This window comes from Rhinoderma darwinii, chromosome 2 (assembly GCF_050947455.1).
Source record: "Rhinoderma darwinii isolate aRhiDar2 chromosome 2, aRhiDar2.hap1, whole genome shotgun sequence".
Taxonomy (NCBI): domain Eukaryota; kingdom Metazoa; phylum Chordata; class Amphibia; order Anura; family Rhinodermatidae; genus Rhinoderma; species Rhinoderma darwinii.
Window position 1 is genome coordinate 232,268,153 of NC_134688.1, and position 14,274 is coordinate 232,282,426.

Below are 14,274 nucleotides of genomic sequence, written 5' to 3' on the forward strand. Positions count from 1 at the left end.
TGGGAAATGTGCTATTGACAACGATAATATTTATTGCTGCATAAACCAGCAGATCATACGATGAATGAGCGTTTGCTCATTTACCGGCTCATCCTTGCCCTGGAAGCAAGCGTTCATATGCCCCATCATTGGCCCGTGCAAAAGGGCCTTAACGATCATTCATTGACATTTACTACTGATGATTACTGTATGTAAATAAAGCTAAACTAGCACTGATTGACTTGCTATAGTGTCGATCGATTACTTGTTACAGGCAGAAAATCTGCCAGTGTATAGGACCCTAAGTGATGGCATATCGCTAGGGGTCTGACTGCCTAGACCTCCACTGATCCTTAGAATGAAGGTGCTGCAGCACTAGTAAATTATTTTCCCTGCACAGTGATTCCCCCAGCCACCCGCTTTTCAGGGAACTGCAACACAGCCCTATTCACTTGAACAGAGTTGTGCACCACCCAACTTTCAAAGGCTGGAAAGGCGGACAAGTTAGGCATTGTCTGCAGCACTAAAACGGTACTCTGGCCCCTTCATTTTTAGGATTGAAGGCATGCAGAATTTTTTTTATTTTATAATAGTGGTAAACAGATAGTGTTTATTGTAATAGTGCGCCCTTAGTAGCCAGCACGGTACGAGTGCCCCCTATTGTGCCACACACAATAATAGTGCCCCCATTATGCTACACATAGAAAAAGTGCCCGCCATTGTACCATTCATAGTAATAGTGCCCCCATGCTGTAAAACTGGCACCTATACAGTAATAGTCCCCCCACGCCGTAATTGTGCCCCCCACACAATAATAGTGTCTTCCTTTTTGCCCTTTTTCTTCATTACGACCGAATTCAAAACTAACTCCATCATTCCCACAATATGCTCATATTGAAATTTTTGACAAAATGGTCAGTGCAGATTTGAAAAAACTTAAACCCGATAAAGTTAGAGCTTTGAGTAACCTTACTGAGACAGAGAGACTAGCGTTAGACGAACTTTGCCAAAAGGAACAAATAATCCTGAAACCGTCTGATAAGGGTGGTAACATTGTGGTTATGGACCATGGTGACGATGTTCATATTGTCCACAGACTATTAGATGACAGTACCACATATGTCATCCTTGGAAAAAATCCTACTGATTCCCTTCTATTAGAGCTACACCTTCTTCTTACTGAGGCTAAGACACAAAACATTATTACGCAGGATGAATTAAAACGAATGTTCAATCCAAGCCCTACACTTGCTGCTTTTTATGCCTTACCTAAAATTCATAACGCCCTTCACCCTGTCCCTGGCAGGCCCATAGTGTCTTGGAATGACAATCTCACACAAAGAATTAGTCTATATGTAGATGAGATGCTCTTGTCCTTTGTCACATCTCTACCCTTTTTTCTGCGGGATACGAAGGACACCATCTCCAGGAGATCCACGTTACTCCTACCACCATGATTGCCAGTATCGATGTTGAGTCTTTGTATACAAACATTCAGCATGAATTTGGCCTTACTGCTGTGGAATATTGCACTCCATTTCACGCACACAACAAATTTTTGTTATCACTTCTTCGATTTCTGTTAACACACAATTATTTCACTTTTAATCATAACTTTTAGCATCAATTAAAAGCCACTGTCATGGGCACTGTGTGTGCACCCACTTATGCTACCGTATATATCGGCGTACAAGACGACTTTTTACACCCTTAAAAAAATGTCAAAAGTGTGGGGTCGTCTTATATGCCGGATATTGTCTTGTACACAGGTTGTTTCTTACCTTGTGAGCCTGCAGTCCGGTACACAGGCTCCCGAGATGCACGGAATCCGCCACGGATCTGAGGGAAGCCGGTATTAGCCGCCAGGGAACATCTCTGTAAGCCTCCGTAGATCTCCCTTTCCTCTCATTCCCTGCCTCTTAGATCTCGCGCGATGAAGCAGCCTATCTGCGCATGCGCGAGTTCAAAGAGACAGAGTCCTGGGTCCTGCCGCCGATGTCCATAGTGAAGCGCTCCTGCACGAAATGGTGAGTATATCTTAAATTCTATATTTTAAGGGTAAAAGTTGGGGGTCGTCTTATACGCCCAGTCGTCTTATACGCCGACATATACGGTAATTTATTTTTAGGGTGGTGGGAAGACACTATTGTTTTCACTGAAGATTTACTTTTTTTTCACTTGTCACATTCTTTTTTGGGGGAGATATATCGATGATATCCTTATTCTCTGGGATGGGGATTTACTTATTTTTAAATCTATACTTAATAACAACTCTATTGGTATGAAATTCACCCATGAAATATTTCACAAAGAAATCAGCTTTCTGGATCTTAAGATCCCTCTGGACCCTGGTGGTGCTGTCCAGACTGATATTTCCCGCAAATCTACAGCCACAAATAGCTTTTTACATTGGGGAAGTTTCCATGCTCCCGCTCTTAAGAAGGGCATTCCAATAGGACAATACTTGAGAGGCAAGAGAAATTGCTCGGATGAGTGATCCTTTCAAACTGAATCTGATGGTAATTTTTCTAAATTTCTCTTGCTTGGCTACCCGAAGAAATGTCTACGTAGGGCATATGCCAGGGCGACAGACAGAAAGGACCTCTTATATAACCATAGTCAGAAATCAACTCAGTCCTGCACCGATATTAGACATAGTCGGAAATTCACTCGGTACTCCTCCAACATCAGATGCATTGGCACCTTTGATGCCTGTTCCTATCAGGTTACCAAGACTTTACAAAAATATTGGCCTATCCTTCATTCTGACTCTATCTCTGATGCTATTTCTACAACCCCTCCAGTATTACCTATGGAAGAGGAAAAAACCTGCATGATTAACTGCTGCATAGTCATTATTCTAAACCATCTACTGCATCCCAATGTTGGCTTAAATCGCCGGTTATACGCTCTCATTCCTTTGGAAGATGTTCCTTTTGTCCCTTTACGCCTACTGTCAAGAATTTCTGTAATCCCTCAGATGGGAGAATCTACAAGATCAGACAATTTATTAATTGCCAAAGCAGTGGAGTTATTTACATAGCAAAGTGCCCATGTCCAAAATTGTATGTGGGCAAAACTGTTCAGGGACTAAGGAGAAGAATCTCGAAGCATCTCAGTACTATAAACAATAAGGAAGATACACCTCTATCCAGACATATTCGATCTATACATGATGGTAACATTCGGTCATTACAATTCTGGGGTGTCACCCAGATTAAGTTGGGCCGTAGAGCCGGTAATCTAGACCGTAAACTTCTACAAGTAGAGGCACGGTGGATTCACCGCCTGGGCACTCTCATCCCTGTTGGGCTCAACAAAGGCTTCACTTTTGCAACTGTTCTGTAACACTCCTTCACATCCTTTAATACCTTGTAATATTATTTATATACTTTTCTAATATTTTCATTCATGTATATACTCACCAAATGACTTGTTTAGGTACCTGGGTGGTTATAACCATAATTATGCTGATAACTCCTTTTCTTCACCTACCTCTGCCCACTTCTGATGGTGATGGTCATTTTGCGCATCACTACTCCACAGTAAGTGATTGATGTTTTATACTCCTCTATTATTTTTTCCTTCAATTGTAGTCGAACTACATAATTATGACGGCCAACTCCTGTATTCCTTCTATTCCCCCTTTTTCCAATATTCATCCCTTGGCAGTGATCCCATTACGAATGGTCTAATGGTCTCCCCAAAAATGTATGGACTGATGTATATGTATGTATGTATATTGTATACCCGTGTTCGATTCATCTTAGTGCTTCCCATCTGGAGCCGTTATCTTCTTTTCTAGCACAGTTGATAATAGGCCAGTTTCACATTTTCTGCACTAAGTCCCAACACATGCGCTATAACAGTTTGTTTAATCATGAACTATCTCGGCAGTTCTATACTTAGATGCCGTTTATACGCTCATCATTGCACATGCGCTAAGGACTTCTTGCCACTGGTTACTTCAATGGAAACTTCTATTGGTCCGCTACTGTGTCTGTCACATAGCAGGGGGCTCGACTGAATGCACCGCTCTTATTGGCTGCCTCTTATGGAATCCCCACCTGTTTAGCACATTTAGCCTATTTAACAGGAAATCCACGGCGCACCGTCATTAGCCCCCATACAACTGAGGACGCTACATAGTCGCAAAACAGGTGGGGGGGGCTCTTTTGAATTTTAATTCCATGCTCTTGCTAGATCAACCTACTTAGCAGTTAGTGTAGCTACAGCGTTCTGCAGCCGCTGGCTTTCATTTCACTTTTATTCTTAGGTGCCTACCACCATAATTCTCTATATCTAGCATTGTCTTATACAGATCCTATTCTAGCAGCGTGCATGGCTCATTTTAACTCATTTATGTGGTTCGTCTACTTGCTTTTCATAGCCTAATAAAGATTTATTATTTAACTAACCTATTCAGGGTAGTTGGGAAGTAGTGTTTTTTTTGCCGGTTGGCATCCATTTGCGATGTATTCCTTTGAGCAGCACACAGTAATGGTGCCCCGACACAGTGCTAGTGTCCCTTTGTGCCCCACACATTTTCTTAGTGCCCTTGTATTGTGGCACACGGTAGTAGTGCCTCACACACACTGATGATGCCGCCATAGTACCCCCCTACACAGTAAGGTTGCTCCATTGGGGCCCCCAAGCAATAAGATTGCCCTCTTAGTGCCCCCACTCAGTAATAGTGCCCCTTTGTGCCCTCTTTCTGTGGCACATGCTAATAGTGCCTCTAACACCATAATGATGCCCCCTTAGTGCCCACCACACAGCATGCCCACCTAGTGCCCCCACACAATAAGTATGCCTTTTTGGTGCCTCCCCAGAAAAATAGTGCCAGACAAATATTGTCAGTTAAAATAATAAAATGTAATACTCCCCTAATCAAGTTCCCCTGGAGCACGTGGCTGATCCGAATTGAGCAAAGCCTGTTCTGTCCTGTGCTGGATGCAGGCAGACGCAATGACATCATTGCCCAGACCAACGCCGAACCACTGATGGAAGGGGTCAGAGAGTAAATGGTGGAGCAGGGAGCTGAAGGACTGAGGACGCAGATACAGTTGGACAGCAGGAAATGCGGTATGGCAGGCATCCCAGGACAGCTCCCAAAATCCAGGACCGATCCAGGCTGGATCTTAGATGGTTGGGAGGTCTGGAGTTGTGTTGCAGCTACCTGCACAATGGTTGACCAGAGGCACCACTGTGCATAAGAATTGTCAACAGGACCTCCTTCCCTTCTTTCATCGAAATGCCACAAAATTAAATGAGTTGCAGAAAATAGAACGTGTCAGCCTATAGTGACTGCTTTAGTAGTAAGTGTAAAAACGACAATATTTTAGTTTTTTGGTTCTACGGATAGTTAAAAAAATAAATAAAATACGCAAAAAGAGTTTATGATAAAAACTTGAATTAAATAATGTTTCTGATGATAGGCACCCTTTACGATTGCTAGTGCATACTTCTCTAGCATTTATTTCTTTTTGTAACCAAAGTCATGGAAAAGTTACGGTTAATCTTTAACCCCTTCCCTCTTTAGCCACTTTTGACCTTCCTGACAGAGCCTCATTTTTCAAATCTGACATGTGTCACTTTATGTGGTAATAACTCCGGAATGCTTTCACCTATCCAAGCGATTCTGAGATTGTTTTCTCGTGACACATTGGACTTTATGTTACTGGCAAAATTTGCTCGATATGTTCAGTATTTAATTGTGAAAAACACCAAAATGTAGCGAAAAATTGCAAAAATTAGCATTTTTCTCAATTTAAATGTATCTGCTTGTAAGACAGGCAGTTATAATACACAAAATTGTTGCTAATTAACATCCCCCATATGTCTACTTTAGATTGGCATCGTTTTTTGAACATCCTTTTATTTTTCTATGACCTCACAAGGCTTAGAACTTTAGCAGCAATTTCTCACATTTTCAAGAAAATTTCAAAAGGCTATTTTTACAGGGGCCAGTTCAGTTGTGAAGTGGTTTTGAGGGCCTTATATATTAGAAACCCCAAAAAAGTCACCCCATTTTAAAAACTTCACCCCTCAAAGTATTCAAAACAGCATTTAGAAAATGTCTTAACCCTTTAAACATTTCACAGGAATTAAAGCAAAGTAGAGGTGAAATTTACAAATTTCATATTTTTCTGCAGAAATACATTTTTAATACAATTTTTTTTATAACACAGAAGGTTTTACCAGAGAAATGCAACTCAATATTTGTTGCCCAGTTTTTGCAGTTTTAGGAAATATCCCACATGTGGCCGTAGCGTGCTACTGGACTGAAACACCGGCCTCAGAAGCAAAGGAGCACCTAGTGGATTTTGGGGCCTTATTTTTGTTAGAATATATTTTAGGCACCATGTCAGGTTTGAAGGGCTCTTGCGGTGCCAAAACAGTCAAAATCCCCCAAAAGTGACCCCATCTGGGAAACTAGACACCTCAAGGAAATTATCTAGGGGTATAGTGAGCATTTTCACCGCACAGGTTTTTTACAGAAATTATTGGAAGTAGGCCGTGAAAATTAAAATCAACATTTCTTCAAAGAAAATGTAGGTTTAGCGATTTTTTTTCTCATTTCCACAAGGACTAAAGGAGAAAAAGCACCGCAAAATTTGTAAAGCTATTTCTCCCGAGTAAAACAATACCTCACATGTGGTAATAAACGGTTGTTTGGACACACGGCAGGGCTGAGAAGGGAAAGAGCGCCATTTGGCTTTTGGAGTTCACATTTAGCAGGAATGGTTTGCGGAGGCCATGTCACATTTACAAAGCCCCTGAGGGGACAAAACAGTGAAAACCCCAAACAAGTGACCCCATTTTGGAAACTATACCCCTTGAGGAAATTATCTAGGGGTATAGTGAGCATTTTGACCCCACAGGTTTTTTGCAGAAATTTTTGCAAGTAGGCTGTGAAAATGAAAATCTACATTTTTTCAAATAAAATGTAGGTTTAGCTAATTTTTTTTCATTTCCACAAGGACTAAAGGAGAAAAATCACCATAAAATTTGTAAAGAAATTTCTCCCGAGTAAAACAGTACCCCACATGTGGTAATAAACGGCTGTTTGGACACACGGCGAGGCTGAGAAGGGAAAGAGCGCCATTTGGCTTTTGGAACTCAAATGTAGCAGGAATGGTTTGCGGAGGCCATGTTACATTTACAAAGCCCCTGAGGGGACAAAACAGTGGAAACCCCCCACAAGTGACCCCATTTTGGAAACAACACCCATTGAGGAAATTATCTAGGGGTATAGTGAGCGATTTGACACCACAGTTTTTTTGCAGAAATTATTGGAAGTAGGCCCTGAAAATAATAATCTACATTTTTTCAAAGAAAATGTAGGTTTAGCTAATTTTTTCTCATTTCCAGAAGGACTAAAGGAGAAAAAGCACCACAAAATTTGTAAAGCAATTTCTCCCGAGTAAAACAATACCCCACATGTGGTAATAAACGGCTGTTTGGACACACGGCAGGGCTTAGAAGGGAAAGAGCACTATTTGACTTTTTGAGATCACATTTAGCAGGAATGATTTGCGGAGGCCAGGTCACATTTGCAAAGCCCCTGAGGGGACAAAACAATGAAAACGCCCAAAAAGGGACTCCATTTAGGAAACTACACCTCTTGAAGAATGCATCTAGGGGTGTAGTGAGCATTTTGACCCCACAGATGTTTCATAGAATTTATTAGAATTAGGCAGTGAAAATAAAAACAGTCCTTTTTCTTCAATAAGACGTAGCTTTAGCGCAAATTTTTTCATTTTCTCAACAAATAAAGGAAAAAAAGAACCCAACATTTGTAAAGCTATTTCTCCCGAGTACGGCAATACCCCATATGTGGTCATAAACTGCTGTTTGGGCAAACGGCAGGGCTCAGAAGGGAAGGACCGCCATTTGGAGTGCAGATGTTGCTGGATTGGTTTCTGGGCACCTGTGGGCCCAAAACAGTGGAAACCCCCCAGAAGTGACCCCATTTTGTAAACTACACCCCTCAATGCATTTACCAAGGGGTGTAGTAAGCATTTTAACCCTGCAGGTGTTTTGTAGAAATTAGTGTGCGCTCAATGTTGCAGAGTGAAAATGGGATTTTTTTCCATAGATATGCCAATATGTGGTGCCCGGCTTGTGCCACCATAACAAGACAGCTCTCTAATTATTATGTGGTGTTTCCCGGTTTTAGAAACACCCTACATGTGGCCCTAATCTTTTGTCTGGACATATGACAGGGCTCAGAAGTGAAGAGTACCATGCGGAGTGGAGGCCTAATTTGGCGATTTACAAAGTATTGGTTCACAACTGCAGAGGCTCAGATGTGAAATAATAAAAAGAAACCCCTGATAAGTGACCCCATTATGGAACTGCACCCCTCAAGGCATTTATTAAGGGGTGTAGTGAGCATTTTCACCCCACAGGTCTTTTCCATAAATGAATGCGCTGCGGATGGTGCAAATTAAAAATTTATATTTTTCCCTAGATATGCCATTCAGTGGCAAATATGTCATGCCCAGCTTATGACGCTGGAGACACACACCACAAAAATTGTTAAAAGGGTTCTCACGGGTATGACGGTGCCATATATGTTGAAGGAAACTGCTGTTTGGGCACGCTGTAGGGTTCAGGGCCGAGGGAGCACCATTTGGCTTTTGGAGAGCGGATTTTGCTTGGTACTATATTTGTTTGAGTATTGCTGGTGTTTTATAATGTGGGGGTACATGTAAGCGGGGCGGAGTATATAAGGGGCATAGTCAGGTGGTATAAAAAAATAAAAATAATCCATAGATGTGTGTTACGCTGTGAAGCAATCCTTTCTGCACAGGCCGGTGTCGCACTGATAAATGGTGTCATTTCTTATCCCCCTTTTGGTCCACACTCCGCGCCTTTGTAGTTTGGGGAATTTTGCTGGGAAAGTATTATCCTGGTATAATACGGGCACCGTCGCTTCCATCGGATATGATTGGGCCCTCCCTTCCTGGTTCCCTAATTTTAGGTCCTTGATAAATCGCCTCTTGAAACAGAAGAAATGTTCTCCTCGGGCACAACTGCATATTTTTTTATTTCCTGACTTATTGGAGCCATAACTAATTTTATTTTTCATAGACGTAGCGGTATGAGGGCTGGTTTGTTGCGGGACGAGCTGTAGTTATTATTGGTACCATTTTGGGGTACATGTGACTTTTTGATCACCTTTTATCCTATTTTTTGGGATGCCAGGTAAACCAAAAAACGCAATTCTGGCACAGCTTTTTTTGGTTTTTTTTTATACAGAGTTCACCACGCATTATAAACTACATGTTACCTTTATTCTGCGGGTCAGTACGATTCCGGCGATACCTCATTTATAGAACTTTTTTATGTTTTACAACTTTTTGCACAATAAAATTACTTTTGTAAAAAGAATGTATTTTTTCTGTCGCCAAGTTGTGAGAACCATAACGTTTTAATTTTTTTGTCGACGGAGTTGTATGAGGGCTTGTTTTTTGCGGGACGAGCTATAGTTTTTATAGGTACCATTTTTGGATACGTGCGACTTTTTGATCACTTTTTATTGTAATATTTGTAGGGCAAAGTGACTAAAAAACAGAAACTCTGGTAACGTTTTTTACGGGTTTTTTTTACGCTGTTCACCGCGTGCAATAAATAATATAATATTTTGATACCTCAGGTCGTTACGGTCGTGGCGATACCAAATACATATGGTTTATTATTATTTTTCAATAATAAAGGACTTGATAAGAGTAAAAGGGGGATTGTGTGTTATTTGATTACTTGAAACTTTTATTGTTTTCAAACTTTTATTTTTTGCACTTTTTTTTACACTTTTTTATACTTTTTTTACACTTTTTCTCAAGTCCCACTAGGGGACTTGAAGGTCCAACGGTCAGATTTTTTTTTTTCTAATACATTGCACTACCTATGTAGTGCAATGTATTAGATCTGTCAGTCATTCACTGACAGCAAGCCGTTTAGGCTTCGCCTCCCGGCGGGGCCTAAATCGGCTTCCGTAATGGCAGAGCAGGAGACCATTGTGTCTCCTGTTGCCATAACAGCAGTCGCCAGTCCCGATTGCCTGTCAGGGCTGGCGATCTGCTTGTAACCGCTACGATGCAGCAATCGCTTTCGATTGCTGCATCGAAGGGGTTAATGGCAGGGATCGGAGCTAGCTCCGGTTCCTGCCGTTACAGGTGGATGTCAGCTGTACAGTACAGCTGACTTCCACCGCTGATGACGCCGGATCAGCACCTGACCCGGCGCCATCTTGCCGGCAGCTACGGAAGCCGATCAGGCTCCGACGCCGGGCGGATCTTGACCGGCTTCGGTGCTAGGCAGACCGGGAGGCCAGTATTAGGCCTCCGGTTGCCATTGCAGCCACCGGAACCCCGGCAATTTCATTACTGGGGTTCCGATGAGCTGCAAACACCTTAAGTGCAGCGATCGCGTTTGAGCGCTGCACTTAAGGGGTTAATGGCGGGGATCGAAGCTAATTTCGGTCCCCGCCGTTACAGTCGGATGTCAGCTGTAAGATACAGCTGAGATCCGGTGATGATGGGACCGGCTCAGCTTCTGAGCCGGTGCCAAACGTTTGACGTACATGTACGGCAAGATGCGGGAAGTCAGTACTTTCCATGACGTACATGTACGTCAAATGTCGGGAAGGGGTTAATCAGAATCATGTGGAATTCTGGGTCAAAGGGATCTTTTTACTGCAAGAATTTTTTTGGGCAGGATTGTGAAGGTTTAGTACTAAATAGATCTCTAGTTTTTGTTTATAATGCCTAAGCGATTTTCTCAAGGTAATATAATGTGAGGCATTATTTATGGCTATTGCCGTAGGCATGTAGGGTTGATTGCTTTTTTGTTTCTTATGTGATGTCTCTTGTATACACGATCTGAAATACAGGCCTTTGGAGGCTACTGTGATGTATAATATGCAGTAGTTATTACAGATAATAGTGAAACATCCACTATTTTCTTTGTACTTTACGTTCACAGACAACATATTTACAGTTTGTGACAGAAGTGTCACTGTTTTTATTTTAAATAGGTTCAATGATTTGGTGAGCAGGTCTAACAGGGTTTTACAGCAGTTTCCAGTAACAAAAAAAAAAAAATTGCAACATGTGGCTTCATCCTTAGGCCTCATGTACACGACCGTGCAGTATTTACAATCGGTAAATACTTGATGGGCCGCGGAGTGTCACCCGCATTTGCGGAAGGTGCTCACAGTAATAAGTATAAGAGCACAGTGCGTAGATGCAAAAAATGGGACGTCCTATTTTTTGCTGATCATTTCTTCGCCCCGGACACACCCCCTGTAAATATATGGGAAGGTGTCCGTGGCCAATAGAAATGAATGGGTCTGTATTTTATCCGCAATTACGGATCTGTAATTTCGGATAAAAATGGCGTTTGTGTGCCTGAGGCCTTAGATCTGGTAAACCTGAGTGTAATTAACTATTAATAAACATTTGGAATAATAAAGTAAACCGTTGTATAAGGATATGGCCCCACCTAGCGGCGGCGGCGGAAGCCCGTCTCACTTGCAGTAGCCAACAGCATCACGGTGTTAAGTATTACGATCTCAATTGTGCGGTCATTGGCAACCCCATGCAGTCGTGGTTTTAGCCTCATGTGGCCGCCGCTAAGTGGGACCATTCCCTTAATGACCAATTATATCACTAATGTGTATAAGATAAGATGTTTTTCTGAATTTACTCATTTACTTTGAGTTCTGTTGTTTTGCAGCTCCTTCATTCCAAAGTTTATCAACCACCTATTTAAATGCAAACCCATTAGTATGGTTGGAGCCGAACAGGTATGTAGCGTTTAATTCCATGTCTGGTATTTACTACCCCTTTCATGTTTTTATTGCTTTTTGCATGTTTTGAACGACTGACCGGTCAGACAGTAAGTTTGTATATGATGTCAGGGCTGATTAGCTATATTCAGCCCTGACATCCTTTCCTCAATAGGATTCCAGTAGCAGCTTTTAGCTGCTACCTCAATCCTAGTGGTAGCCATGACGACCAATGACCCTGTGACTTCAGACTTTGAGGAGACCTTATATTCGTACGCCCAATAAATCACACGGTGTTAAAAATTGCATAAAACAGCATTTAGGAAGTTTGTTTACCCTTTAGGTGTTTCACGGGGATTAAAGCAATGTGGAGGTGAAATATAAACATTGAAACATTTTTTTTGCATAATTTCTATTTTAATATTTTTTTTTCCATAACACAGCAAGTGTTAACAGTGGAACACAACTTATTATCCTTATTCTTCAGTTTTCAGAAATATCACATATGTGCCCCTAGTGTGCTACTTTACTTAAAGGTTTTGTAAACCTTTGATCAAATTTTTTTAATAAAACCGTGTATGAGAGGATTTTTTTTATTAAAAAATGTTTTTGCATTTTGAGATACAGTTTCTGTGTGTCCTGTATTCAGAGCAGCTGTATCTTGCACTCAAACCCGTATCAGCGAGGTCAGCGAGACTGACGGCTTCAGTGACAGCGGGTCCTGCATGTCTCTGACACGCAGGATCCAATTGTTATCGATCACTTCTAAGTTCATGACCTAAAGAAATGTTCCCGTCTGGCCTGCACATCGGGATAGTACCACAAGGCCTCAAAAAATTGTCTTCTCCGCTGCATCTACAGGGTCCAACTGTGGGGTCTAGCAAATGATGATGTTTGGCAAAAAACTGCTGGGCGTATAAATTAGTTTGGGCCATCATTTTGCATCATTGTACTCCGAGATTCAGAATGTTTTTATTTTTCTGTCGACATAGTTGTAAGAGGGCTTTTTTTGTGGGATGTGTTGTATTTTTTTAATGGAATAATTTTGGGGTACATCTAATGTATTGAAAAACTTTATAGAAAATAGAGAAAAATAGCATTGCACAATATTTTTTATACGTGGCGGGTGCTGGCAGTTTTATACAGCTGACACCCGCCTGCAACGCCCGACTTTGGAGATGACTCTCATCCCAGCCATTTAACCCCTCAGATGATGCGGTCTATAGCGACATGTGGTATCTGAGCTTTAAGAAACAAGGGGGCTCCCTCTCACCCAGATCGCCCCCCCCTGCGTTGAAATTGCAGGAATTCGAGTGGTTGCCATGGCAGCCGAAAGCCTTCAGATCAGCCTTATGTATTTTGATTATTAAGCCCTGCTAGAGGCTTAAACGGGTTGTACCAGAATTGTCAATTCTCACCTATCAATCAGATAGGTGATAATTGTCTGATCGCTGGGTCCCCACTACTAGGACCCCCCACTGATCAGTAAAACTGGAGGACATTGAATGGAGCTGCAGTCGAGTAAGCCTGCTGCCGCTCCAAAAGTCTATTGAAATGACGGAAACAGCCAAGTACAGAGCTCGGCTGTTTCCGTCAGTCTCCTAGACATTGAATGGAGCAGTGGTGGGGCTCCCACAATCAGACAATTATCACCTATCCTGTGGATAGGTGAAAATTGACGATTCTCGGAATACCCTTTTAGAAGGAGAGCATAGAAAAAGGCAATACTCTACAACACATCGTATTTTTCGGACTATAAGACGCACCTAGCGTATAAGACGCACTTGACTATAAAACACACCCAGGTTTTAAACAACAGAAAATAGGAAAAAAATATTTCATATTTTACTACTTTTACAAAGCAAAAACTATTTGTTAAAAAAAAAATTGTTCTGTTTCACCACATTGAGTGCCATAAGTTTTATATTTTATCATCGATTGAGGGGTTAGAGGGCTTGTTTTTTTGCGGGACGAGCTGTCGTTTTTATTGGCATTTTTTTTTTGTACATATGATTTTTTGATCACTTTTTATTTAATTTTTTAAGTTAAAGTGACCAAAAAAAACAAAGATTCTGGTGTTACATTTTATTTTTATGCCGTTCACCGAGCGAGTTAAATAATGTTATATTGTACCAGTTCAGAATTTTACGGACGCAGCGATACTAGTTTTTTTTTTAATTATTATTATTTTTTACATTGTGCTTAGGGAGAAATGGGAAAAGGGTATTTTTTGTTTTTTTTTGTGTGTGTTTTTTTTAAACTTTTAATATTTTATTATTATTTATTTTTTACACATTATTAGTTCCCCTAGGGGACTTGAACCAGTGTATTGCAGTATATTGTTATTTTTACAGGCGTCTGCTAAGCTCTGCCGGAGGCATGGCTTAGCAGAGGCAGACCTGGGTTCTTCATTATGCCCCCGGCAGCTATGACAAACATCGGCGCCTCCCGATCGCATTGCGGGGCTGGCCCCATCCTAACGGTTTAAATGCCACGGT

The 14,274-nt window shown here is 41.5% G+C and overlaps 1 protein-coding gene across 1 annotated transcript in view; it reads left to right on the forward strand.

The window, feature by feature from the left end:
- Positions 1–14,274, forward strand: part of VPS53 (VPS53 subunit of GARP complex) — a 180,233-nt gene that overhangs the window by 132,427 nt on the left and 33,532 nt on the right. Inside the window, exon 19 of the mRNA XM_075852929.1 lies at positions 11,725–11,794. Within this exon, the coding sequence (XP_075709044.1) occupies positions 11,725–11,794 (70 nt within the window). The remainder of the gene's footprint in view (positions 1–11,724; positions 11,795–14,274) is intronic.